Source organism: Coturnix japonica, chromosome 4 (assembly GCF_001577835.2).
Source record: "Coturnix japonica isolate 7356 chromosome 4, Coturnix japonica 2.1, whole genome shotgun sequence".
Taxonomy (NCBI): domain Eukaryota; kingdom Metazoa; phylum Chordata; class Aves; order Galliformes; family Phasianidae; genus Coturnix; species Coturnix japonica.
The window spans coordinates 1,203,126-1,227,242 of record NC_029519.1 but is presented as its reverse complement, the minus strand read 5'-3'; the positions used below and the strand labels follow the sequence as shown (position 1 = coordinate 1,227,242).

Sequence of the window (24,117 nt, the reverse complement as noted above, 5' to 3'; positions counted from 1 at the left end):
GTGTTGGTGAAATAACTTTATTTAGTGTGATACACGGCTGTGGTCAGACAGTCCATACTCATAGTAATAGTCACACTTACTTGGCTAACAGCTAGGAGACAGCAGGGCCAGACACACACTCAATATTATACACATCCATAGAGAAGACAGTGGGAAGTGAACTATTTTATTTCACTAGTTACCCCTCCCCCCATTACTTATGATCCCCCCCCTTCCTTCCCCCAGGCCCGTGACTCAGAACAATACAAGAGCAGGCACAGTGCACACCTGCCCATGAGAAGGGGACAGCAAAACCTGTTCTACAGCAGACACACACACACACCAACAAATATCAGCAATTCCCACATGACAGGAGTATGTACAGAGGAGAGGGCTGAGTTCCTGCTGGGGCTGGGCACAGAGGACTCAGCCACACCAGCTGGAACTGTGGGTAAGGGGTAGGGTCAATCCAGAATGAAATGGGGAAATGACATCCCAGCTTCCTCCTGCAGGCCAGCTCATGTGGAGGGGAAGGGACAAAGCTCTCTGAGAACAAGGGCAGCCACCTGCGGCTTGGTCACCAGATGCCAGTAAGCCAATGTGACCAGTAAGCAGCCATGGCACTCTGACCAGGTACTTCTCCAACAAGGCCACCAGCACCCACCCAGCCCAAGGCTGCCCCCTCCCCCCCATCCCCAGCCCACAGGTTTCAAAGTGCACACACTGTGTCAGTGACCGACAAGGCATCCTGCTAGGAGAGCCTCACTAACCCAAACACCACTGCCCCCGATCCTACCCTTAACACTGTGGCACGCTGTGCTCCTGCCCACCAGCATCTCACATGGCAATACACAGGCTGGGTGATGAAAGAACTGGTGAATGGCTTAGAACCACCTGGCTGTTCTATTCTCCTCTCTGTCAACAGATCTCCTGACTTCTGGATTGGTCAGATGGACACAAACACACAGACAAAAAAATCACAATGAACATTCACAAAGATCTCTACTAACATCATTAGAAACCAAGGGTAGAGAGCTGAGGGAAAAACGAGGTATTTCCCAACCTCAGGCATCCAGAAGAGACAATACAATGTACTTCAACAGTACACACTGCCCCATTCACATATGATAACAAATCCCTCCTAGCATTCCAAAAGCAGCAGGGTTCTAACTGCCACTCTCTGTGAGGCCACAACAAAAGCAGAAGCAGCCGTGTGTGATTTGATTAAGCAGCAACATAGATACAAAACCAGAACAGCTATCACTGGCCTTCAATTTGCTGTAGCCCACGAGCTCTCCAAGAAGCAGCTCCTACACTATGTGACTACAAACAGGAGGATGGAGACTAGGAAAGAAACCTAAACACCACACACGACTCCCAGGGCAGGTATTGCGCCTGCAGGGATGGGCTCCACAGAGCTGTTCACTTTCACTGTTGACAGATAGAACAAAGGTCCCTACAAACCACCCTGAGAATTTCTCCCCATGCAGCTTCATGCTGCAAAGCCTCTGTACCTATTTCCTTCTCCACATTTGACTTCCAACTCTCAACAAACACCAAAATCCTCCAGAAAGGAAGATACACTGTGGGGAGCGGTCTAAGGGATGTCCTCTGCTACACAGAATGGGAAAGCAATAAGGTCAAAGCTAACAGTCCCATGAGGGTCAGAATGAAGGGCAAAACCCAGAAGTCATGAGCAAGACTTAGCCAAGATCATCCATAGAAAGGAGAAACTGAAGAGCTAATACTGTGTGTGTGCCCCGCAGGAAGCAAAAGCCTAGAAACAAGATAACCTGTACTGTCTTAAAAGGCAAGGTCAAGTCAAACTGACTGGTGTAAAAGGAGCAGCCTTTAAACAGAGGAAGTAGGGATGCAGGACAGACATGGCTGGAGTGGACAGAGAGCGAGTTAATATGCAAGGCAGTAAAGGAATGTGGAAAACCCACCCCTAAGGTTTATTTTTCCTTCTCTCTAACTTGGTGGCTTTTCCATTGCATTCACATGATACATCTGAGCAGACAGGCTCAAGGTGGGAGAGGGGAGGAGAGGAAGAGAGAGAAAGAGAAGAGTGTAAAGGGCACCACGGTGCCAAAGTGCAACAACATAAAAAAATAAAATAAAAGACAGGACACTCATTCTGCACTCAAGGCTCATACCATGCAGTAAGAGGGGCGGCCAGGGCTTCTCCCCACCGTAAACAGGGAGATCGCTCTCTTAGTAGATTGTTTTTTCAGCCCAAAGTAGGGTTGCCTAGCCAATGAGCAGTGATGTTCTTCAGTGAGACTGGCCAGCTGGGGAATGTGCTGCTACAGAACGGGCCTGTTAGCAGGAGCAACCGCTCTCCGTTACTGGTTGCTCAGGAGGCTTCTCTAGTTTGATGTCAATCACTGCAGGAGGTAAGTTAAGGAAATCACTTGTCTCAAGGAAAATTAAAAAAAAGACCTAGAGGACACAATCAGTATCTTAAAGAGTTGTCAGCTCCCCCTCTTGGTAAGAGCAGAACACACTTACAAGTAGTTACATATATTTACACAGAGACCACAAGGAGGGGCCACACTGCATGGCTGCAGATAAGCACCACACTGCAGTTTACTGTCATGTATCTGAAAAACCCCAGTGAGGCCCATTCCCCAAACGTGCCAAGAACTCATTAAGCCCAAACTCACAAAGCGTTAATTGCCAAATCCTACGATATTCACAAAATTATTGTCGAGAAAACAAGGATACTGTCTTCTTTGCTCTTCTCTGGTGTGCTGTCCATCCCAGGTAAGGCAGCAGCCACACGACGGAATAGCTGAAAAATAACAACAGGTGAGCTCCTCAGAAAGAAATCCATGTCAAAAACACACAAAACCCGCTCCAACACTGCTCTGTGGCAGATCTGAGCATCGTACAGATTTGTTATGTGGGTATTCTAACAAGGAAAGCAACAGTCAAATGCCACAGGAGTTTTTTCCACAAACAATTTAACAAGCTTGCTTAAGGAAATGAAGCTACTGAATGCCTACCAAACAGGTGGCTTGATTTTACCTGCTTCTACTTCAGCTGAACATGGAGTTCTTTTCATTAGAAACTGCTCTCCCAGGGATGTATAACAACCCTCCCTGCATACAGGTGAGCACACTAGAGGCTACAATTTACTATTTCCAGCCTCAACTGCTTTTACACACAGCTACACTATGGTGCTTGGCTCAGGACCTCTAAGAAATCTTTAGTTAACTGAGAGCTTTGCTCCAGAAGTCTATGCAATAACCAAGGCTCTATAGCCAACCCTTTCAGTTCAGTCCTGCTGTAAAACAGTCACCTTTGAGCAGATTGGCTAGCTTGGGTGAGCTGTATTTAAGCTATTAAGGATGTACACAGAGCTGGGAAGGACCAGCATATGCCCATAAAGACAGAAAATGCTTTAGCATCATTTTAAGCCAGTGCTTAGAGCTCCCCCTGCTGCCATTAATGAAGCAGCAAACAATACAGATGCTGCTAGACAGTCAGGTGAAAGATGCTGTGTAAAAACTTCTCATTTAAGGAACAAAAGGAATCAGCTGATAATGATTTTTTCTTGGCTGAGGTTCTCATCCACACCTCCAAAACATGTTACTTGGAAAAAAAAAAATCAAGCCACTGAGCAGCAGCAAGGTGCTGCAGTTAGCTTCCCTCAACAGTTTTAGCTATAGAAGTTCTCTCTACAAACACCCTCATGTGAATAAAGCAACACTGAATTAGAACCTGAGATTGCAGCGGATTGTATCCAAAACAGCTACAGAAACAAAAGTCATCTCCTAATCCTATCACCAGGCTCTTCTCGCCAGCTGGTGTGCAACAAACTTAAGCAGGTATCCCAGCTGGCAGTTTCCCCAACACCAATCATGCTTATGCTCTCTGCAGATCCTTTACCATAGCTCTAAGGTAACTGAACACTGGGACAGTGTTAGTATAGAGAATATGCCAAAGAACAGAGACAGATGGAGTCTCTATTCTTTGGCATATTCAAAATCCAACTGGAGTCAGATCTGGGCAGCCTGCTTTAGCTGACTACAATTTAAGCATGAGGGCTGGTCTCCAGAGATCCCTTCCAACCACAATAATCTTATGATTTTTTCTGTTGTGGCTAATCAACAGAAGCCGAAACTTCCACTCTAAGCATCAGCACATGCTGTTGTCTTGACTGGTGTAAAAACTGATTTTAGAAAACAGTGTGTTCATGGTTAACAACAGCAAAGGGAATGGATAAAACGATATTTGACAGGCTGCACTAAGCACTGCCATTCTTATTCCTCAGCACCATCTTATTTTTAGATTCTCCTTTCTTTCAAGGGTTCCCTTAGCTTTAACAAGGATGTACTGATTTGACAGGAAGGAAGCTTTCACTAGACAAAGCAGTAGCAGTGATGACTGGGCAAGGAGCACTGCAGGGGCTGACAGTAAATACAAGCAAGTATCTGACAGAACATGAACCCTAAGCAGAAGCTTAATCCTCCCACAGAGCAAAAGGAAAAGTACAGATTTCATGCCTTGAGAACAGAAGATTGATCTACCTGTTTCACATTGTATCCAGTCTTTGCACTGGTCTCAATAAACATCACATTCAGCTCTTTGGCTCTCTGTTCCCCTTCTTCTGTAGTGATTTGCCTGGACAAAGGTGCAAACAGAAGCAAAAAGACAGAAAGGAAAAACAGACAAAAGGAATTAGAGATATCTGTGAGTGAGACACTTGTCATTGAAGGGCTGATTCACTGCCCATTGTGAGAATGCAGGGTCCAAAACTGGACACCTCAGGACCTCCGGGTATTTAAGACCCCTGAGTTCTCCAGCTAAGAAGGAAACAACGTCAGATAAGTTATTCAGGGAACACCGGGACTTTAGACCATTACTGAGGGATGACTGGCACAGGATGAAGTTTTATGTAATACATTTGAGTCTCATTCACAGCATTCTCAAGGGAGAATCCCCATGAGCTGCACCTGCTGCATAAAGCTGTTTCCCAAAAGCCAACAGAAGGGAACTCCACAAGGTTACAGAAAGATATCAGAAAGGCTCCAGCAGCAGCTACAGCTTGTCTGCAAGCACCTGCAAATGCATCTCTGACCAATGCCCTGTACATACCTGTTTCACATTATATCCTGCTTTAGCACTGGTTTCAATATACATCATATTCAGTTCTTGGGCTTTTCTCTCACCCTCCTCTATAGAAACCTGTCTACAGCAATGAGAACAAATCACAGAAAAGAAAAAACCAAAACAAAGAAAAATAGTCCAAAACTGATAAAAAGAAAACTGCAGAAAAACCAAACACCAACTGAAGCAACATTAACAGGAAAGAAAAATTAACAGGCTCCAGCAAATAAAACCACTGCTATCCTGAGTTCAGCTTTTTGGCACCAGAACTCAACCTGAATCATCACTTGGTGTTACCACTGGGGGAAATGGGTTCCAATATGCTGCATACTACTTAAAAGGAAAAAATAACATGATAAGGTTCAGACTGATACTGCAGCTTCGTCCAGCATTATGAGGCCCAACATTTCAGCCTGCCACGAACCTAGCTTTTGTTTTATGGTTCTGGTCAAGACAACAGGGCTTCTTTTACTGATATCTGGATTTACGTGCAATTGCAGATTCAGGCCTAGGCCAGGACTGCTGACACTTAATTAAACTTCTGATTTTCAACGCTACATGAACTCCAGCCATAACTATGTTTCAAACAAGTTATGGTTTCTATATTTGTATGGCAGAGCTGAGCCAGCAGTCCTGCACATACTCTTGTGTACCACCAGAAAATAATACAAGGCAGGAATTACCCTACTGGGTTTTACAGTTCTATAAAAAATGGAAATTGATACAAAGTAGCCTCAAATCTCAACTCCAGATTATTCAATTAGGGAGCTACAGTTACTTCCAGCTCCTGGGAGGGCATAAGGGATAGCAACTGGTCTGCATACAGAGCTGCATACAACCCCTGAGGTTTTGTTCAGATGTTTTTATGAGTTGAAATCAGAGGCCAGACCACTCTGAGTCCTTGCCACCTGGATTTCTTAATGTATGTCAGCTCTATACATCATCATATTTCTGAAGCTCTGGGCACCAAGTTTCCCCAACGTTTCTGAAGTGTAAGGCAAAAGTCACTGGCACTGGCCTCCAATGGAGCTGGGTAGAGTAAAATAATGGATAAAACGAAGGTGCGAAGGGAAGAGGAGGACATTTCCACAAGTAATATCAGTACAGAGCCCACGCAGCACTCAGGAAAATCTTAACTATCTTTTTCCCCCACTGACTCAAAACACACACGAGTTTTAGTACTATGCTTTTCCTGCTAGGCACAGCAAACTAAAAGCTAATAGCATGACTTGCACGGAGACAAAGGGCAAAATGCATCTCCTGATACCACTTTGTGCAGCCTGGGATGCTGGCTCTTGTCTCACACGAGTATTTGTACAATACCAAAAATACAAGGGGAGCAAAAAATAAGCAAAAGAACAACAACAAAAAAAAAGCACAAAGAACAAAACTTAAGAGCACCCACTATACATGTATGTGTTAGTTTTAAGTTCAGGGATTGTCAGGAGCTGCACGGCTTACTCCATTTTCCTTCTGTCAACTAATAAAGTAGTTGACCAATTATTCCTAATGCATTAATAAAGGAAAATCTCTGAAAACATTAAATATGGTTTCTTCAATAATAAAGAGATGAATTTGAAATAGAAATGCAGAATGTGGCCCCCTGAAAAGCTATGATGGTGGTTGTCAGTTGAAGCAACATCACGGGGTTAAGAATTTTAAAGGTAAAACATTTTACAACATGCCCTAAGATGTGAAATCCATGGGATTTTAAGAGTCTAAGTCAGCCAGTTCCCTGCTTTTCCTGGTCAGGGCAGCCAGGCCACCTTTATTACCTCTTGTCTGCCAGATCAGTTTTGTTCCCCACCAACATGATGATGACGTCGCTTCCCCTCTCTGTCCGAACATCATCAATCCACTTGGAGGTTTGCTGGAAGGAATTCAAGTCTGTAAGGAAGAAACAAATGTGAATGCTAAGGATAAAACCACTTTTAATCAAGAAAGAACACTAATGAATCTGTGTATGCCTGTATCCAGGTGCTCTCCAAGTCTCCCCACATCACATATAAATGACCCACAAATTGTTTTCTGCCTGAACAGAAAAAGCAGCAGGGGTGGGGGGGGGGGGGGGGGGGGGGGAGCATTTCTACTGTTAATCATCTTTAAGCAGAACTTGTGGAAGCAGTTCTGCTCACATGCAGCATTTCAAATAATGAGACACCAAAGCATCACTCACTTGTAATGTCATAGACTACCACAGCAATAGTGGAGTCGCGGATGTAGCTGGGAATGAGACTGCGGAACCGCTCCTGGCCTGCTGTGTCCCAGAGCTGCAGCCGAACCTGCTGGTACCAGGCCAGGGAGAGCAGAGAGAATGCAGGAGAGAAAAGAAAGGAGGAAACTGTCCTTTAGAGAAAAGGCCATTTCTAGAACCAACTATATGCAGCTCAGTCTCTCTGAAGCTGATACTGACCTTGTAATGCAGCTCCAGACACCCACACACCACAGAATTGGGCTTTTCAGATTTTGATTGCAGATAACATGCTTTAATTACCTCCTTTGCTTGCCTAGAGATTTTCCTACTCCCATGGCCACCACATCCCAAAGAGCTCCACATTACAGCTGCCACCTCCAGCCAATGCAGCTAGTGGCAGCTGGTACATAACAGAGCTACCTTCCTAGTCTACCCAGGCTTATTTATGGGACACATGCAAGGTCTCCATGGTTCTCCTGGCCCGCCATGACCCAATTAAAACTCTTTTGGCATTTACCACATGACAGACACGTAACTACCTTAAGTCTGACATTAAGTATTGCAACAGCATCCATTATCCCAGCATTATGCAGCCAGAAGATGGTAATGGAGATTTTCATACAGTATCAGGGCAGCTGATAATTTAAGTTCCAGCAGAAGAAAAAGCAAATGCTACAATACAGGCTCCATGTGCCAGAAGGGCACTGGGCTCCCCCCTTGTAATAAGCACAAGAGTAAGAACCAAATGCTATAAAATACAGTTTGACCTCCAGAACCACAGTTATTTCCAAACAAAGTTATTTCATGACAGCACTAGTATCTGGTTTGCTACCATCCTTTTCCCCTCTCTTAGCATGCATGCATATGTGGTGCGTGCACTCATAACCACCACTATACCCACGTGATGCTGGGACCAGCCTATTTGAAGCATCAAAAGCCAAAAAATGCCTGACTATCACAAGGAACGCTCAACAGAAGCTTTTAACAATTGGCAGCGATACCATCTCCTCCCATCTTATCACCCCATATAGTTAGCTGTACAAGCAGTGCCACGCTGCCAGAAAACCAGCACATTGCATTCTCAGCAGCTACAAGTTCCACAGGCAGGCAGATAGCGGATCCCAAATGAGTTACAGGAACTGGTAAAATGTGCTCACAAAGCCACTCATGCAGTGATGAGGGTTGGTGGCTCCTTGTGCATAGAAGGCTGCTTGATAAGGAGCTGGCAGGCTACAAGGAAGAATACAGTTTCTGAAGATCCAATGGTTGGTTTGTTTATAAGAATAACTTCAATAGATGCACAATGTCTTACCACAAGCCGATTAAACAAGACATATCTATATTAGAATGCCCACATGGTTGCCCGATGACTTCAGGAAGATTAGGGCTTATAGTTGAAGCATTCTCCTTCTGAAGGCAGCTTTTGTTACAGTAGCAAAAATCAAGGCTCTTAACTACCCTTGGAAATTCAGAGTGATGAGCTCCAAGCACTGGGACAATATCACACCACTGCTGGCAGATCAGACTGATAGCAATGACTGCTTCAGGCTCTGGGCTTTGAACTTCACAATGAGGTTCCTTATAGAATGTCCAAAACATCACCGCTACACCTACCAAATTCATCAAGGTGGTGATTTAAATGCTCCAGACTTCAGATTCACAATCAAAAAAGCAACTAAAGGTGCCCAGCTGGCCCTGATAATCTTGTAAAAAAAACCAGTGGAGCCAGCAGTTCTTCCTGTGCTTGATAAGAGCATCCTGGCAGGTAGTTATACCTATGCCCCATGGACCTGTCCCTATTTTACACGACTGTAATCAGCATAAACTCAGAGAAGACTGAGGTTCCCAACTACAGTTGCTACTAAGGACAATACAAACAAACAGCTCGCCAGACTGGAAACTATTCCTTTAATCCCCCCAGTCACCATTATCATGCCCTCAAGAGTACATAAGTATATTCCTTCACTAACACAAGAAAACTAAAATCTTCTTAGTTGCTAAGAACAGAACAAAGAGCAGTAACAGGGAAAAAAATGATGTTATCTGAAAAGTTCAGACCATTACTGAGACACAATGAGATCAGTATCATTTAATTATTTTTGACATGTCTGCAAGTTGTTAACAGCAACCTGGACTGTGGCAAGATTGTTCCACCTGCCTGGGAAAACAGCCTCCTAAACCTGTCACAACAGCTGGGAGGAAAAGATGCCAGTCTATGCAGCCTGCCACTCTGCCTCATGTAAATCCATTCCCAGCATGTCATCATGTGCACATTTCAGCACCTCTCAAACCCCAAAAGATCAGCTTGAAAATATTTTGTACCAAACCAGAAATCCTCTCTAAGTACTTAAAGCTACAGAATTGAAACAGAGACAGTGTAATTATTTTTTGCTACGATTAACCTCATGTTCTGAGGGCAGTTTGTTATCATCCATTAAGCACTTCCATTTCCCAAAGTGAAAGAAACTCCTGATCCATAAAGACTCACAATAAAGTACTGTCTGTGACAGAAGGAAGGCAAGCCAAAGGATTGGTGGTTTTTTTGTGTAAATCTTTACTTCAGCTTAATTCAGGGGGTATGAATCCTGACCAGCTACTTATACTGCCACTGTAGCTTACTTAGCTGAAAAAGCCAGATCAAGTGGAAACAATAACAGAGTTATGATGAAATAAATATTTTTATATACTAGAATGCTCATGCCAAGAGCTACAGACCATTTCCATATAAACTAATTTATTCTTTAAAAATTGTGGTGAGAGGAATTCTCTCTGGTGACTCACGTGGATTGCCAGTTCTATTCTTCAGTGAAATGGGAGTCTTGAATACTCACAAGTCACCACATTGCTTCTATTTAAATGAGTGTTTTTCCTAGTCTGGCAGTAATTCATTGGTTTGGCATCTGGAACTGTCACCTGTATTACCTCTCTACTTATCCAGAGTGGAGAAAACATATGAAGATTTGAAAAAACAAAACAAAGACAAAAACAAAACAGGAGGAAACCACAAAAACAACAGCAAAAACAACAACCAACCCACAAAAAAACAGAAAAGCCAAGAAGTTTCCTAAAGGCTACCAGTCACCTTCTATTGCAACCTGTGAAGTCCCACACAGTCATAAACCCTATTCACCTACCTGCCAATGCAGTTTTCTGTGTCATTTCAATAGTTTGATCTTTGAGCAGATGAGTCAAATGACTGCCCAGTTCTGATGTTATGAGATGGAGTTTGCATTGGTTTTGGGGTTCCCCTCAGCCCACAGAATGCCTGCACTTCTGGGGCTGATGTTCTATCTTATCTACTTTAATTTACCACCACCACCTCCAAAGCATAAAAGGCACACGTTACAAGCAAGGCCTCTGCAGACACTCAGACTCAATACCTACTTGTGATATCGTAAACTACTACAGCAGCAGCAGAGTCACGGATGTAACTGGGAATGAGGCTACGGAACCTCTCCTGGCCGGCTGTATCCCACAGCTGCAGCCTGATCTGGGAAATGGAAAAGTGCAGGGGAGAGGGAAAGGAAAGAGCAGGAAAATGGGAAAACAAAACCAAAACTCAAGTGAAATAAAAAGAACAAAAACCGCAAGGCCAAAAAAAAGCAACAAAAGGAATGTTAAAATGGAACAGAACAGAAGCATGAAAAGAGCCAGCACTACATCTAACTGCAGTGACCTGACACAGCAGAGAAACTTCTCTCCCTCCACAAGACCATCAGCAACTTGCACACACATTCTTCCATTTCATGAGAAAACCAAGATACCCCTGAAACGCCTTCCTAACCTGTCCACTAAGGAGGGAAATATGCATACATACCTCAGAGCGTTCTGCCAGATGGGGACTCCAGTACACAAGCCATACAAGCAGACTGCAGCCTACAGTTAGCTAGATGTGGGCACTCCAAATACTAAGGAGTGTATTATCCAGATACAGTTTTGATTAACCCAATGGAAATTCTGATGTGAAGTGCTTAAGAACAGTAGTGGGGTACAATCCATTACTACAGGACATATTATCTGGCATAAAGACACATAGGTCTAAGCATAAGCTGCAGATGGAGGCTTCAAATTTTTCATTTCATATACAGCAGAAAGCAAGACACAGTATGAGCCACATCTGAGGAACCACTTTGTTGTTTGCCTTTTCCTAGCTTGATGTACTAGTATTTCTCCCTCCTCTGACTTACATCCAGCACTTCTCATTATTTTGACTGGATAATTAGGAGGGCTAACAGTATACCAGCCATTTCTCAAGATAGCAGAGATAGCATGGATGCACGGCATTGTGACCTACACAGCCATAAGAAACCCAGGACTACACTTGAGAGCTACAGATCACTGCAAACAAGGCACAGGCATTCCACCTTGACTTAACAGGTGTCAAGCTGTGTTCCCAAGGCCTGCTAACAACACTGAAGAACATTCTCCAAGTAGTTCTCGCAAAGATTCAGCAAGGTCTTTTCTAACAAAAAATACAAAAGCAACTGAAGCAATATAAAAGACTTCCACTGCAGCAGTGACCCCTCCCCTCCCTCCTGCCAGAAGCTTTGTACTTCTTGGCCAGCAATAAAATGAGCAAAAAGGCAACTACTAGCAAAACATGAACAAAGGGGCAGATGCTGAAAGACAGGAGAGAGGTACAAGGGATCTCTTTGTGCAATAGGAGTCTCGTGCAAGCTAAATTCAAAAATGCTCTATTAACAGAAAGTCAACGCTGTGTTACAAATAGAACCTTTCTGCAAAGAGGAACCATGCCACTATTGTTAATCCTAAACAACTTCAAAAGTTGGAACTGCTACCTGGGGTCTGTCCACACCCATTCACAATGACAATCCCTAGAGGCAGAGCTGTTCTGGGAGTGAACCATGCTAGTCAAACATAGAGCAGGCAGCTGTTCCCCCAGGATACAGACATTAGCTTGCTCCAATTTTTCATGAAAGGCTTAGTCTTAGTGCAAGAGGTCCTACATATTAGTGAGTACCAGAAAGAATACTGGGTCAGTGATTTGATTCAACAAAGGCTGGCCCTCTGAAGGCTGCTGTGGGATTTCAGCAGCCGCTGGAGGACTGGCCAAGCAAACAGCAAGAATAGCAGCTGCTGCTGCAGTGACCAAAGTTGCCACACTATCACATAGATGCCTCACTTACCGTGCGATCCTCAAGATACATCGTTTTTGACAGGAAATCAATTCCAATGGTTGCCTGAAAAAAAGAAAAGCATTAGTAACTGCCTCCCAGTAACCGAAAATCAGATCTTTCCACACAATCTCTAAAAAATGTTCACTAACTTGTAATTCAGCTGTTGAAGTCAAAGGAGTTGATAAAAACAAAGCAATCTGGGTATCACCACTATCTTTATTTCACACCATTCTTCCAACACATCTCAACTCACAAGATCCTCCAAATTCTAATTTTACCTCCTTGACATTCATGCTTCTCAGCACAGATCGTATCTGTCCTGTCATCTCCCTCTGCTTTACAGCAATACGTTCTGGTAAGATTTCTCCTATAAGAAATAACCAGAAGGTAGAGCAAAAAAATTGTGAGCAACTGTGCTGAAACCTAAAAAGTAACATTGATTCAGGGCTATCCAACAACTGAGAATGTTTTCCCTTTCAAGGACAATCAGAAGCTTCATCTCCCAAGCAGTTCTTTCTGTCTGCCTCCCTCCATTCACATTTCCATTGCTGCACAGACATTCCAGTATAGAAACACCCAAAGTAACTTACTAACAGGTGTTAAACATTTCCAGGCATTTAAATTAAGCAGGTATCCTTGCCCATCACAACCCCAGGAAACAGGTTATTGTTATTAAACAGATTTTAACAATCTCCAGACTGAAACCCAGGCAGCATCATGTGTTCTGGAAGAATCCATTAGAACACAAACCACCTGACATCAGATCAAACCACAACTGTCAATTTCTGTAGCCAGTACTTCTTTTCTAGGAGCCCTATTTTCTGCAGCCAAGATATAGTTTACAACAAGATAAACCCTGTAGAGCACCTTACAAGAGTTAGGAACAAAACAAAAGCACACAAAGCACAAGTGGATCCAGTTTCAGTAAGTATCTTGACCTCAAGGAAACCATCTTCTCTTTTACCATCCAGCTTCAAATTATTCCAATTGAAACCAATAACTCTTTATAACTCTTTCTGGCCTGCATTAAACGAGGACACCACAGTCTCATCATCCTTAAAGATATTCAGTATTCCTTTGAAATACCATTAAGTCATTTTGTTTCAGCTAATTCTTCCCAAGATCTTTGCGCCTCCTACGCATCCTGAGCTTTTCAGTCTGAAGTCTCTCCATCCCCACTCTACTCTTTCCTTGCCAAAATTTCCCTTTTTCTATCTATAGTCTTTCAGTTAAAGAAAAAAAAAAAAAAAAAGCAAACAAAAAAAACATTTAAAAAAATAAAGAGAGAGAAAATATACCATGTTGACTTCTCGTGGGTCCATCCATGCACTCTGGATTCAACTACTCCTATTTTAACAGGTAGTCTATAAAGATTCCAGAGACCAAGAACTATCAGGATCACATGTGTACATTCTCTATTTCCTGATGCTCCATATTGACATTCACTCATCCTCACCATTGTCTTTTCTGTTCACTAATCTCATAAACTAACGTTTCTCTTTGCTTTTCTCAAAGTTCTCCAATACCCAAACAGGACCTAAACCTCGCTGCTCTTCTGTACACTGCACATCCTGACAGCACACTGGGACTTAATCCCAGTCTGATCTACATTTCAAATCACACTACAACCTCTGATGATACTGAATTGATACCTTGTGGAGATGTGTACAACAGGAATGCCTTTCAGTAGTGGAAAGTAGATGAAGGGTCTACCACGTACCTGGTAAGTATTGTCGAAACTGTCATACATAAACCTGGTGATCAGAGAGGTCTTCCCAACTATAAAAGAAGAGGACAAATTATCTTCAAAGAGCGGTGGAAAAACCTGCTGCTGAGGACTGACACACACTGACACCACTGATCACCAGAATGAAGCTGCAATCGTACAGCTAATCCCACCTATGAAATAGCCAGCTAAGAAATTCATTCATAAGATAACAGGTGAGCTCTATGCCAAATGAATCTAAGAAAAAAAATTAATCACTGTGGAAACCTGGCCCTCGATTTAGGTGCATTATGATGAGTACAGCACAGAGCTGCCTGTTTGCTTTGAGCAAGCGGTAGGTCTGCTTTGTTATTCATATTCGGGCACTTATGTAACCATCAAGTCTAGGACTCCTAGATGCAAGTATCAAAAGCTGACACACTGATGGCGTGGACGCTAATTAGCTGCTCCATAGAAAAGCAGCATTTAATACTGAGATCCCATCTCTATAATGTGGTTTTAGATATAAGGTAAAGTCTGACAGCTTGCTTAAAAAATATACATATCCAAATGTTACCAGGAGACAAGGTGCAGAACTGATAAGAATGAGAACCAAAGACCCTTGATTCTACAGGGAAGCTGCAAAAAACATGGATAGCGGAGAGGAAAGACAAGGGATAACCGGCTGCAGAAAGCAGCGAAATGGTGAGCGCTACCAACGGGCAAAGCTAACACCTGTCAGCAGCAACATGGATCCTCCTGGAAACCCCTCCAAGACGCAGCAATGCTGTTGAGATGATAAATACGGGAGCGATAGAGGCAGAATACCCTCATTTCGAATACAATGACGCAATTCTTCCACGCACCGTGAGGGAACGGGCACGATACAGACCCGGCGTCCCGGTGAAAGGAAGCCGACGGCAGTGGGGGATGAAGCCGCCGCCTCAGGGGGCACCACACGGCAAAGCAATGCACGGCACGGCTCCACACGGCACGGCAGACATTGCTGAGCCCGCCGCCCCGCCGGCCCCTCCCCGCCCCCCGCCCTACGGTAGCTCAGCACCAGGCCCAGCCCCCGCCCCGCTCACCGCTCTGCTCGCCCAAGAAGACGAGCTTGAACTTCCGCAGAGGGTTGCCGAACTCGCCGCCGCTGCCGGGGACGGACATGGCGGCGCGGAGAGGCCGAGCCGGAGCCGTGACTGAGGAGAAGGAGAGGCCGCCGAGCACACACCGCTACCACCACGCCGCGCGTCACTTCCGCCGCCGCGATGGCGTCACTTCCGCCGCCGCCTCGATGGCGTCACCGGCGCCGCACTGCGCCCCCTAGCGGCGTGCGGCGGGCTCGAGCCTAACCCTATTACAGCCATCCAACAAAGCGGGTCTGTTTCCCGTTTCGTGTCGGTTTATTTATAAACACACCGAATACATATCGTAATTCAGCCCGGAGACAAACGACACAGCGCCCGGGGCCGCTGCTGGGCCGTGCGAGCGCCGGAGCTCCGCGCTCAGTGTGGGCGGTGGGGCCTAATAACAGCCCGAGTGCACCTATGGGGCAGGCAGGGGTCGGGGCAGGCAGGGGTTGGGGTGCTATCATGGTCTACATCCGCCGGTGCCTCCATTGCAGCAGCTCAGCTCTCCTCCTTCTCGCCCTCCTCCTTCTCGTCCTCATCGTCTTTCTCTCCTTTGAGCTTCTGGCGAGCGAACTCCTCGATGACGATGTCCTCCTCGCTGCAAGGAGGGAGGTGTGATTAGAATGGTTAAATCCCACCCCAAATCCAGCTCCTGCTGCAGCAACCCTGCAGCTCCGCTGCTGGGCACAAACTGGGGTGGCTCAAGAGCTGGTGCTGAGCTCCAGGGGAGAGCCAGCAGCTTTGGGTGGTTTAATTCAAGGCAGCGTTTTACATTATCAAGGGGAAAAATGAGGGGAAAGGAGCTGAAATGGTAAGGAAGAGGTTAGTTACCTTCTTGCAAAAGGCAAGTGGATGGCAGCAAGGGGGAGCCACAGAAGGAATAGATGGAAATGAAGAGTCAGCAAATGAAGAATCAGCAAAAGTGATTCCAAGAGTGTGTGAATAATGAACGACCTAGTGAAATCTACAGGGTGTTGTGGTGGGGGCAAACCAAGAAGTTTTCTTTACTGTAAGCCTCTGTGTCCTTGCTGAGCTGAGATAGTGCTGGCCTGCAGCATCAGAGCCCCACAGTTGCAGACTGAGTTCCCAGGCCCAGTACCCCCATGCTCGTGCCCCAGTGCAGCGTGTTACCAAACACAGAATGAAATCCTTGGGGCTGTGAGAGCTGTGGGACCAGCTGATAGCCATGGCTGCCAGGAATAGGCCTACAGCCCCCAGCCTGTTGTGTGTGCCGCTGTAGGGGATGCCATGCTGTCTGCTGTGTTATGTGCACAAGGCTTGCTGGTGTGGATGTTCTAATTCAAGAATAATCCCCTGTGGTGCAAGTGGTAGAAGTGCCGCTCTGCTACACAGAGGCTCGAATCCCAGGGGGTTGGACTCGATGATCTCTAAGGTCCCTTCCAACCCGCACAAAACTATGAAAACTATGAAACTATGAAGAACACCCCCATCACCCAAAATGGAATGGAGCAGAACATTATCTGTGATGGGTTTATGTGATTTGTGTGTTGGATGAAATACAGTCTGAGGCTCTAAGTAAACTTACCTTGGTTTATCTGTGTAGTCCATTTATAAGCACAGCATGGGAAGGCAGGGATTGAAACAGAGATGTGTGCCAGTTAGTACAGAAATGACATTCAGCAGACATCTGAATCCTCAGGTGCTTTTCTGGACAGTCAGCTGTGGGTGGGTGGGTGGCAGCAGGGAGTGGAGCTGCTCCTCCTGCACACTGTCTGGTACTGAGCAGCGTGTGGCTGATGAGTCACACGTGCCTCATTTTCTGGGGCACTTCATCCAACCATTGGGACTTCCCAGGGCCATCGGTCCTATCAGTTCCCCGCTGAACAGGAACTACCTTTTCTTCCCTGTTGTTTCTGCAGCATGTCAGGTGCTACTCACCGTCCGCAGGCTTTGGGTGCATCAGGATGATGGGCAGCTCAACGCCAACATCGCTGGAAGGAGAAGCACTTCCTTCAGTGAACCCACCCAGTGCTGCACCATGCTGACCCTAGCTCCACACTGTGCTGGCATTGAGCACTGTGGGCAGCTCCCTCCTTACCTGGAAGTGAGATCCCCCAGGATGCTGTGGCCATGGAGAGAAGGGAAATTAATCAGCAAAGGAAGAAGAGAAGGGTGTCGGTCTTTTGCTTTGAAATCAAATGCTTTATAATCAGTGAAGGGCAGTAGTGATGGAGACAAAGGGGATGATATGGACCTCAGCTGTCCCCACAGTCCACGGAAATGGGCGGGGAGAAAGGAGCCCACAGCATGAGCTCCTTCTCATTGCATCCATCCCCTTGTCACCAGCCCAGTGGAACAAGGTCCCACGGCACGACCCAAGAGGGTCGTACCGCCACCCACCCCCACAGAGCTCACCCTCCTCGGGACACCACCAGGTTGACCTTCACTTTATAGGACACCAGGATCCCCAGCACCTCCTTGTCCATGCCAGGTCTCAGGCTAGGAGAGAGGCAGAGCAGAGCTGTGAGATGCAGCCAACCCCCCCCAGGCCACAGCTTCTGGGGGCCATTTGAGGTGCCTGAGCTGAGATTTGCTCCCAGTGCACCTCTGGTAGATGCAGAGGCTCTTACATGGTGGTGGAGGCCAGGTTGGTGTCCTCGTGCTTGAGCTTGCCATCAAGAGCCAGGCCTCGCTTCTCACGGTTGGCCGAGAGTGTGGGGGTGACAGAGTATGTTTTGGAGAAGGTGGAGTTGGCTGCCACATTCTCACTGGAAGGGTCAGGAGAGGAGAGCTCAGAGTGAGCACCCAGCACCCCCTGATCACGCGCCAGCGTGATGCCCTTCCTGCCCCATCCTCCCCTCCCCGTGCAGCTGCTGGGCTCATTTCCTCCTTTTCTTCCTTCCCACAACCACTTGGTTTTTTTTTTCTTCCTTCCCACCTTTGCTCTGTCACCCCTCAGGAGCACAGAGACCTCCTCTGACTGTGTCTGGGCTCAAGATGCAAAACGAGGAGAGGAAGAAGCCTGGGGACAGCTGTGCATGTTCCGCCAGGGACATCCCCAGGCTCAAGCTGGGGTCTCAGTGTCTGCAGCCTTCCCTCTCCTCTGCTTCCTCACATTTGCACTTCTAACCCTGATCTTGCTCAGTGGTAAAACCATCATCACCGCCTACTTCTCTTTCTCTCCCTCCCTGCTCTGTCTGCTAGCTCCTTTATACTCACTTGATCTCCTCCATGCACACAGTCTTCGAGTATTTATCCAGTGAATAGAGAACCACATCTGTGATCTGATCAACTGGAGGCAGACAGGAAGGAACAGCATTGGCATGGTGGCAGAGACCCAGGCCCACGTTCCCCATCTCCAACCTAAAGCAGTGGTGCTGGGGACAACTCCTCTCACCTGCAATCTTAATTTTTTTCACGATCTTGTTGGTAGTGTTGTTGATATTGACGGTCACGTTGATGGGTTCTCCGTGGTAGAAGATCTGCAGTGATTGATTGAAGCTCAATCATGTGGCCAGCAAGTGGGATTGGGGACAAAGAATTCCTGGTCCCCATCACTGGGAACATGCAGGAGATGGGAACAGCCCTACACTGACCTCCTTTTCTAAGCTGGCCTCAAGGTGCAGGGGCTTGTCAGACATCATGAACTGCCGGGTGGTCTCTGACTTGGGCCCAGGGCCTGTCTTCATGGGTGCAAACTGGATCTTGCGGATGACGAGGCGCACTGAGTTCCTGCAGGGCGAAAAGCTGTCACCCCTTGGCTTCCCCCTTGGCCTCCCTGGGCACACATGGCTTGTCTATGGGGGAATCATATTTCCTCCATTCAAACAGTGCAGTCTACAAGCTGATCTTAGAATGGGGTAGGTGCAGGCATAGGCACTGTTTCCCTTTCTTCAGGCAGTGTCCCCAACCCAAACATGACACAGGCAGGCATTGCTGCCTCGGCCCAGCTCCTGAGGTGATCACCCCCAAATGGTACAGCTGTTCAGTTTCAGGGCAGTGGAAAAGGATGAGGGTCCCCCTCAAATACCGCTTGTGAATCTTCTCCTCCAGGTTTTCAGCACAAAACCCTTTGACCTCGAAGTCCACGCCGCAGGCCTGGGAGGACATGTTGGGTTACAAAGAGGCCCTGAGCTGCACAAGGTTCAGATTTGTTCCCCCCCCTTTCCCCACCGCATCCCTACAGATCCCAGCCCTGCTTCCAGCTGTCCATCCCTTCCAACCTCTTCCCCATGAGTGAGAAACAGCCTGGGGATAGGCTGGAACAGCATCTGACCTTTCCCACATCATCTGGTCCTGGCTGGAGGGTGACCGAGCAGGGCAAGTTGGTGGCAACCTGGGCAGAACAGAGACAGAGAGAAGACAGAGAGCGTGCCCAAGAATGATCCCCATAGAGATGTGTGGTTGGGAAGCACCAACCCAATCCTACCTCAAAGGTGAAGGGGTAGGCGTTCTCGCCGAGCTTCTTCAGCAGCTTCTCCTGTAGAGTGGTGAGGGTCTTGGGCACCTGCTCAGGCACCGGTGGGAAGATCTGCGTGGTCAGGACATAGAGGTCCTTCCTGAAGGTCAGTCCAATGACATCCAGGTCATCTCGGCCGTAGCGAAAGGCGCACGTGAGAGTCACATACACTGGGGCATGGGGTGAGAATGGAGGGGTGTGAGGAGGGAAAGGCATGGGGGAAGGGTTGGGAAAGGAAGAAAGAAAGACAAGCTGTGTTTATAACTCGTTGGCATTAAAAGCAGATCTCAGACACTGAGTATAAAGTTAACAAGATTCATCAGATCTCTTCGAGGTATGGCTACCTACAGGGCTTGTGTCCCTGCCCTGTGTAACATGGGTTATTGTGCCTTAATACCTTTTCTGTCCTTCAGGTACTCTGGGTCGATGAGGCAGACGCCATCTGCAAATAACAGGAGAGAAGGGGGTGGTGAACTGAGCATGCTGGTGTGAGGGAAGGTCTTCGTGATGTTTAAGGCCACTCACTTCCCCCCACACCCTGGGGACCCCACTCACCCACAGAATCCACTGACTCCACGTGATCCACAAAGTCCCTCTTCCCCAAGTAGATGGAAAGCTGGAGGTGCCCATGGAAAATGGAAACAATGCATCAGGTTAGTGGGTGCTGAGCTCTGTGATGCTGCAGGTGTTTGGTGTGAAGGAGTGGGCATCCCATTGTAGGAATTGTGTGTGCTTTTTAGAACACTTGCTTTGAAAAGTGATCCCGGTGATGGCACCATAACAGACACAGGGGAACCAGGAGGTTGCAAAGGGAATGGCAACCTAGGCTGCATCCCCTGCCCCCCATACTGAGGGGAAGCCCCCACATGGGGCACCATCAGCTCACCCATGCTGGAGACAGACCCATACATGCCCAATAGACTCACCTTCCCATTGGGGCTGGTCTTCTTGAATACCCTGCAGGAAAAGCACACAGACAGTGGTGAGGCTGTGGGCAGCGCTGCCCCAGAGAGGAGCATCCTCAGGAGCTGTGCCCAGGCAGACAGATAGTCCCAGCCTTGGGACTCAGTGTCCCACGGGCTCACAGCTCAGACCATCAGCATGTGGCCTTCAACTTACTTTGATCCGTCTGCCATTGTAAGTCAGGTGCCACGCAGCCAGGAACCTGCAGGGAGAGATGGGGGAAATGCTGAAGGTGGGAACAGGAGACCTGTTGGCCATCACCAACAATAGGGACTCAATGGTTCTCATGCCACCATACTGCAGGAGGGCAGTGGCCCTCCTGGGGTTTGGCACTGTGATCAGCATGACAGAAGGCTCAGCAGGGCTCAGATGCTCTATTTGCATCCAGGGCTGCCATGCTTTCTCAGGACCTTGTATAGTTGGGGGTACGCCCCAGTGATGGAGCTCCTGGAGACTGCAGCTGCTGGAAATTTGCTGCCATCACGTACCAGGAGGAACATGCTCATTGTCCTCACTCACGAGAGAGTGAGGAAACCATGAGCAGGGGAGCCCAGAGCCATTGAGAGCCCCATCCCACACTCACCAACAGCCCCAGAGCCAGCAGTGGGACAGGACTGAGCTCCCCTCGGGGGCTGCTGCCTTTTGCTTGCTCAACCCCAGTGTCCAGAATTAAACTGCAAATATCTTGCTGATTGTTGGCTGATTTGTAGGGAGATCAGAAGGGATGAGCTCTGCTTCTTAAACTTAGGCAGCTCTGACATTAGCCGGGCTTAAGGGCAGGCAAGATTTTAAGCCCCAGGGGCGTGTGGGCAGAATCACCCCTTTATGTAACTGGTGATGGTGGAGAGAAGGGAAAAAGCAGAAGGGAGGGAGTGGAGGGAAGATGATGATGGGAAAACAAGGCATCAGTCCCATACATGGGTTCTGGGATGGCCTCAGGTGGGCTGTGGGTCTTGGGCAATCCTCATCTACAGGGTTCCTTGGGAACAGCAGCACTGAGGGAGCAGGATTTGGGTGATGGGGAAAGGGAGGATGAAAGGAGAGAAAGGAGGGAAGAGCTGAAGCCTTCCTTTGTGTGCCAGAGCTCCAAGAGTGGGCACTGGGATCCTTGGCTTGGCCAAGCCCTCCTGTGCTAAGGGTGCCTACACCTACACTAAAACCCACCCAGCCCCAGCCATCCCTCCTTCCAGCCCCCACTCCAGCACTGACATCCCTGCCCATTCAGCACAGCAGAACTCACCTGAGGTCGGATACACGCTCTCCTCTTCCTCTCCTGCTTGTTCTGCTGCCACTGGCTCAGCACGGCTGCTCCCAGCTCTGTGGCCTCTTATAGCCACCTGCTCCCGCCCCGGATCTCGCCCACCAGGCTTTGGCTGGGGGTGCGCTGTGTGTGCGCACCATGGGAAAGGTATTTTGGGGCTGGAATCCTATTAGTTTCTTAACCAGGGAGATGCTTTCTGAGTAAGAGTGGGCTATAAATGGGGTGGTGGCTGGAGCCCTGGGAAAGCAGATTATGGAGATTGGTAAAGCTTAGGGGTGAAGTGATGGTAATTGGGGTGGAAGTGCCTGGCAGGCAAGGTGCAGATCCTCACATGGTGGTTGATGGGGACAGCGGAAGGCAGGGAAGGGGCTGCCTGGTTGGGTTCCTCCCTTGTGTGCTCTGCAGGGCTGCCATGATGGGGCCAGGCACCTCCTAAATCCTGCTGTGGGTATGGGCCAGCTGTGCCACCTTGGAAAGGACCTTGAGCCCCTTGGACACTGGATCAGTCCCTGGGCAGAGAGTGGTGGGTGCATCCCTGCCCCCCTGGTCCTGCCCTCAGCACACAGACAGGTAGTGGAAGGAGAATAGGAACCCAAGGGAGGAGGCACAGGAACAGTGGAGATGGTGTGAACACACCCATGATGGCTGCTCCCTCACCATGCTTTGTCCTGTGGTCATTTCATAACGTTGCAGGCTGGCCTCACCTGACCTGGTCAATGTGTTGTTAATTCAGGGTGCACATCTGCAAATAAGAGAACTGTGAAGACATCAAGTGGGTCCATGTTGGCAACAGCCATCCTGCAGCGTGGGGACATGCACACAGGCGGTGAGGATGGAATACCCCACCACCACCCCACTGAGCACACAGCAGTGCGGGGCTGTGGCTGCCAGCATGTGCTGACAGGGGCTGGGACTTGTGATCTCTTTAATTGCATGCACAGAGCTGCTTACGCTGCAGATTAGCAGGCACTATTTCTACCAAGGGCAGGGGCCACGTGAACTGTGACCTTCCCAGTGGTGGAGGTCTGGGTGCAGCCCCACCTGGGTGGCTACTCGTCTCAGTGTGGCTGCAGCATGGGCGATGGGACACTGGACTCTGCAGCCACCCTGTCCCTGAGTGTTGCCTTTCTCCTATTTGATGAACATCACAAAGCCTTACCTGTGGGTCCCCATGCTGCGTGCAGCTCCACTCGTGCACACAGGATGATCTGATGGGTGCAGACAGACAAACAGCAATGATATCCCAAAGCCTCTGGCAGTGCCGTGCCTTCCTGCCCTGAGCTGGATTAGGCACTGTGGTCAGCACTAATCCTGCCTGCCGCCAGACCCACAGCCACGGGAATGGTTAAGTAACAGCCTGGAGCTGCACTGGTGGGAGAGGGTCTCCAGGTGGTAGAGTCCTTGGTCACTGCTCCATGCCATGCAGCTGCCCTTGGGATGGGCTGAGGGATGGGAATTCCACTGGCCCACAGTTGCCAGCCCAAAACCAGGTGGTAGCCACTTGAGTTGGCCAGGTTCCTCCTGAGCTCCAGGAGCTCAGGGGATACCTTGGAGAGGTTATTGCAGAGGGTGGTGGGGACATCCTTGTGCCTGGTGCTGCTTGCTGCAGGGTGTGCCCACGTGCCAGTCTTGTAAACTGCCTGGAGTAAATCGTGCAAAGAGCAGGGAGGAGCCAGGCTGGCGTGGGTGGTGAAGCCCCCATTCTGTCTCTCCTGCAGCAGATGGTGGCTGCAGCTTGTCTGTAATTAACAGTGCTGTGGTGCTAATCACCCTAACACAGCCCTGTTGGCAGCTGCCCTGCACAGCTCCTGGCACGTGGGGTCTGCTTACTGCATGGCACGAGGGGCAAAACCTCAGTGTGATGGTCCCCATGCCCTTCCTGAGCCTCTCACATCCCTTTTCTCTGAAGCTGGGACACCCCCAAGCAGAGTTAATGAATGCAGCAGTGGATTCCTACATTTCTCATCCACCCAGTGCCCACATTATCACCATCTCTGCATGGCTGGAGCTCAGCCCCACATTGCAGCAGTATCCCCATCACTGCCAGCTCTGGTTCAGTGCAGTGATGCCATGCAGCTCTCCATCCCCTCTGCTGGGTACAACTGAGGGGTGGGACTCTGGGCTTGGATGGGAGCAGGGTGGTGGTGAGACCCCTGTGCTTGGGAAGCCCCCATTGTTCTCAGTGCCCTGCATGGCTGCTGGCTTCCCCCTG

At 48.1% G+C, this 24,117-nt stretch overlaps 2 protein-coding genes across 4 annotated transcripts; both read right to left on the bottom strand.

Annotated features, from left to right (window-relative positions):
- Window position 1: 1 nt before the first annotated feature.
- Window positions 2-15,420, bottom strand: RAB41 (RAB41, member RAS oncogene family). 3 transcript variants are annotated; one of them, XM_015860071.1, is made up of 8 exons: window positions 15,220-15,420; window positions 14,147-14,205; window positions 12,436-12,489; window positions 7,271-7,376; window positions 6,870-6,981; window positions 4,515-4,608; window positions 2,707-2,773; window positions 2-2,366 (listed from the first exon to the last, which is right to left on the bottom strand). In XM_015860071.1, exons 1-8 carry the CDS (start codon window positions 15,296-15,298, stop codon window positions 2,302-2,304), a joined length of 636 nt encoding a protein of 211 aa, XP_015715557.1. In that variant the 5' UTR covers window positions 15,299-15,420; the 3' UTR covers window positions 2-2,301. The 3 variants fall into 3 exon arrangements, with proteins under 3 accessions (XP_015715557.1, XP_015715559.1, XP_015715558.1); XM_015860073.1 differs by lacking the exons at window positions 4,515-4,608; window positions 7,271-7,376 and adding exons at window positions 5,083-5,176; window positions 10,673-10,778 and having other exon boundaries at window positions 15,220-15,410; XM_015860072.1 differs by lacking the exon at window positions 4,515-4,608 and adding an exon at window positions 5,083-5,176 and having other exon boundaries at window positions 15,220-15,410.
- An 82-nt stretch (window positions 15,421-15,502) lies between these two features.
- On the bottom strand, window positions 15,503-19,897 carry ARR3 (arrestin 3). Its single transcript, XM_032444119.1, has 13 exons — window positions 19,652-19,897; window positions 19,499-19,558; window positions 19,253-19,320; window positions 18,819-18,954; window positions 18,620-18,704; window positions 18,442-18,514; window positions 17,853-17,990; window positions 17,638-17,721; window positions 17,321-17,344; window positions 17,161-17,213; window positions 16,808-16,817; window positions 16,213-16,215; window positions 15,503-15,859 (listed from the first exon to the last, which is right to left on the bottom strand). The coding sequence occupies exons 1-13, from the start codon at window positions 19,895-19,897 to the stop codon at window positions 15,760-15,762; spliced, it is 1,080 nt and encodes a 359-aa protein (XP_032300010.1). The 3' UTR covers window positions 15,503-15,759.
- Between the last annotated feature and the right edge of the window lie 4,220 nt (window positions 19,898-24,117).

Bases quoted from the DNA above. Each gene is read 5' to 3' on its own strand.
- RAB41 (XM_015860071.1), bottom strand. From the start codon at position 15,298: ATGTCCGTCCCCGGCAGCGGCGGCGAGTTCGGCAACCCTCTGCGGAAG. The intron at 12,490-14,146 runs GTACGTGGTAGA...TCTTTTTTTCAG, and splicing joins GTTTCGACAATACTTACCAG to GCAACCATTGGAATTGATTT. The intron at 7,377-12,435 runs GTAAGTGAGGCA...TGGTACCAGCAG, and splicing joins TGTATCTTGAGGATCGCACG to GTTCGGCTGCAGCTCTGGGA.
- ARR3 (XM_032444119.1), bottom strand. From the start codon at position 19,897: ATGCCTTTCCCTCCTCACACCCCTCCATTCTCACCCCATGCCCCAGTG. The intron at 18,515-18,619 runs GTGAGAGGAGTT...GTCTGCCTCCAG, and splicing joins GAAAAAAATTAAGATTGCAG to TTGATCAGATCACAGATGTG. The intron at 17,722-17,852 runs GTAAGAGCCTCT...CCTCTCTCCTAG, and splicing joins AACCTGGCCTCCACCACCAT to CCTGAGACCTGGCATGGACA.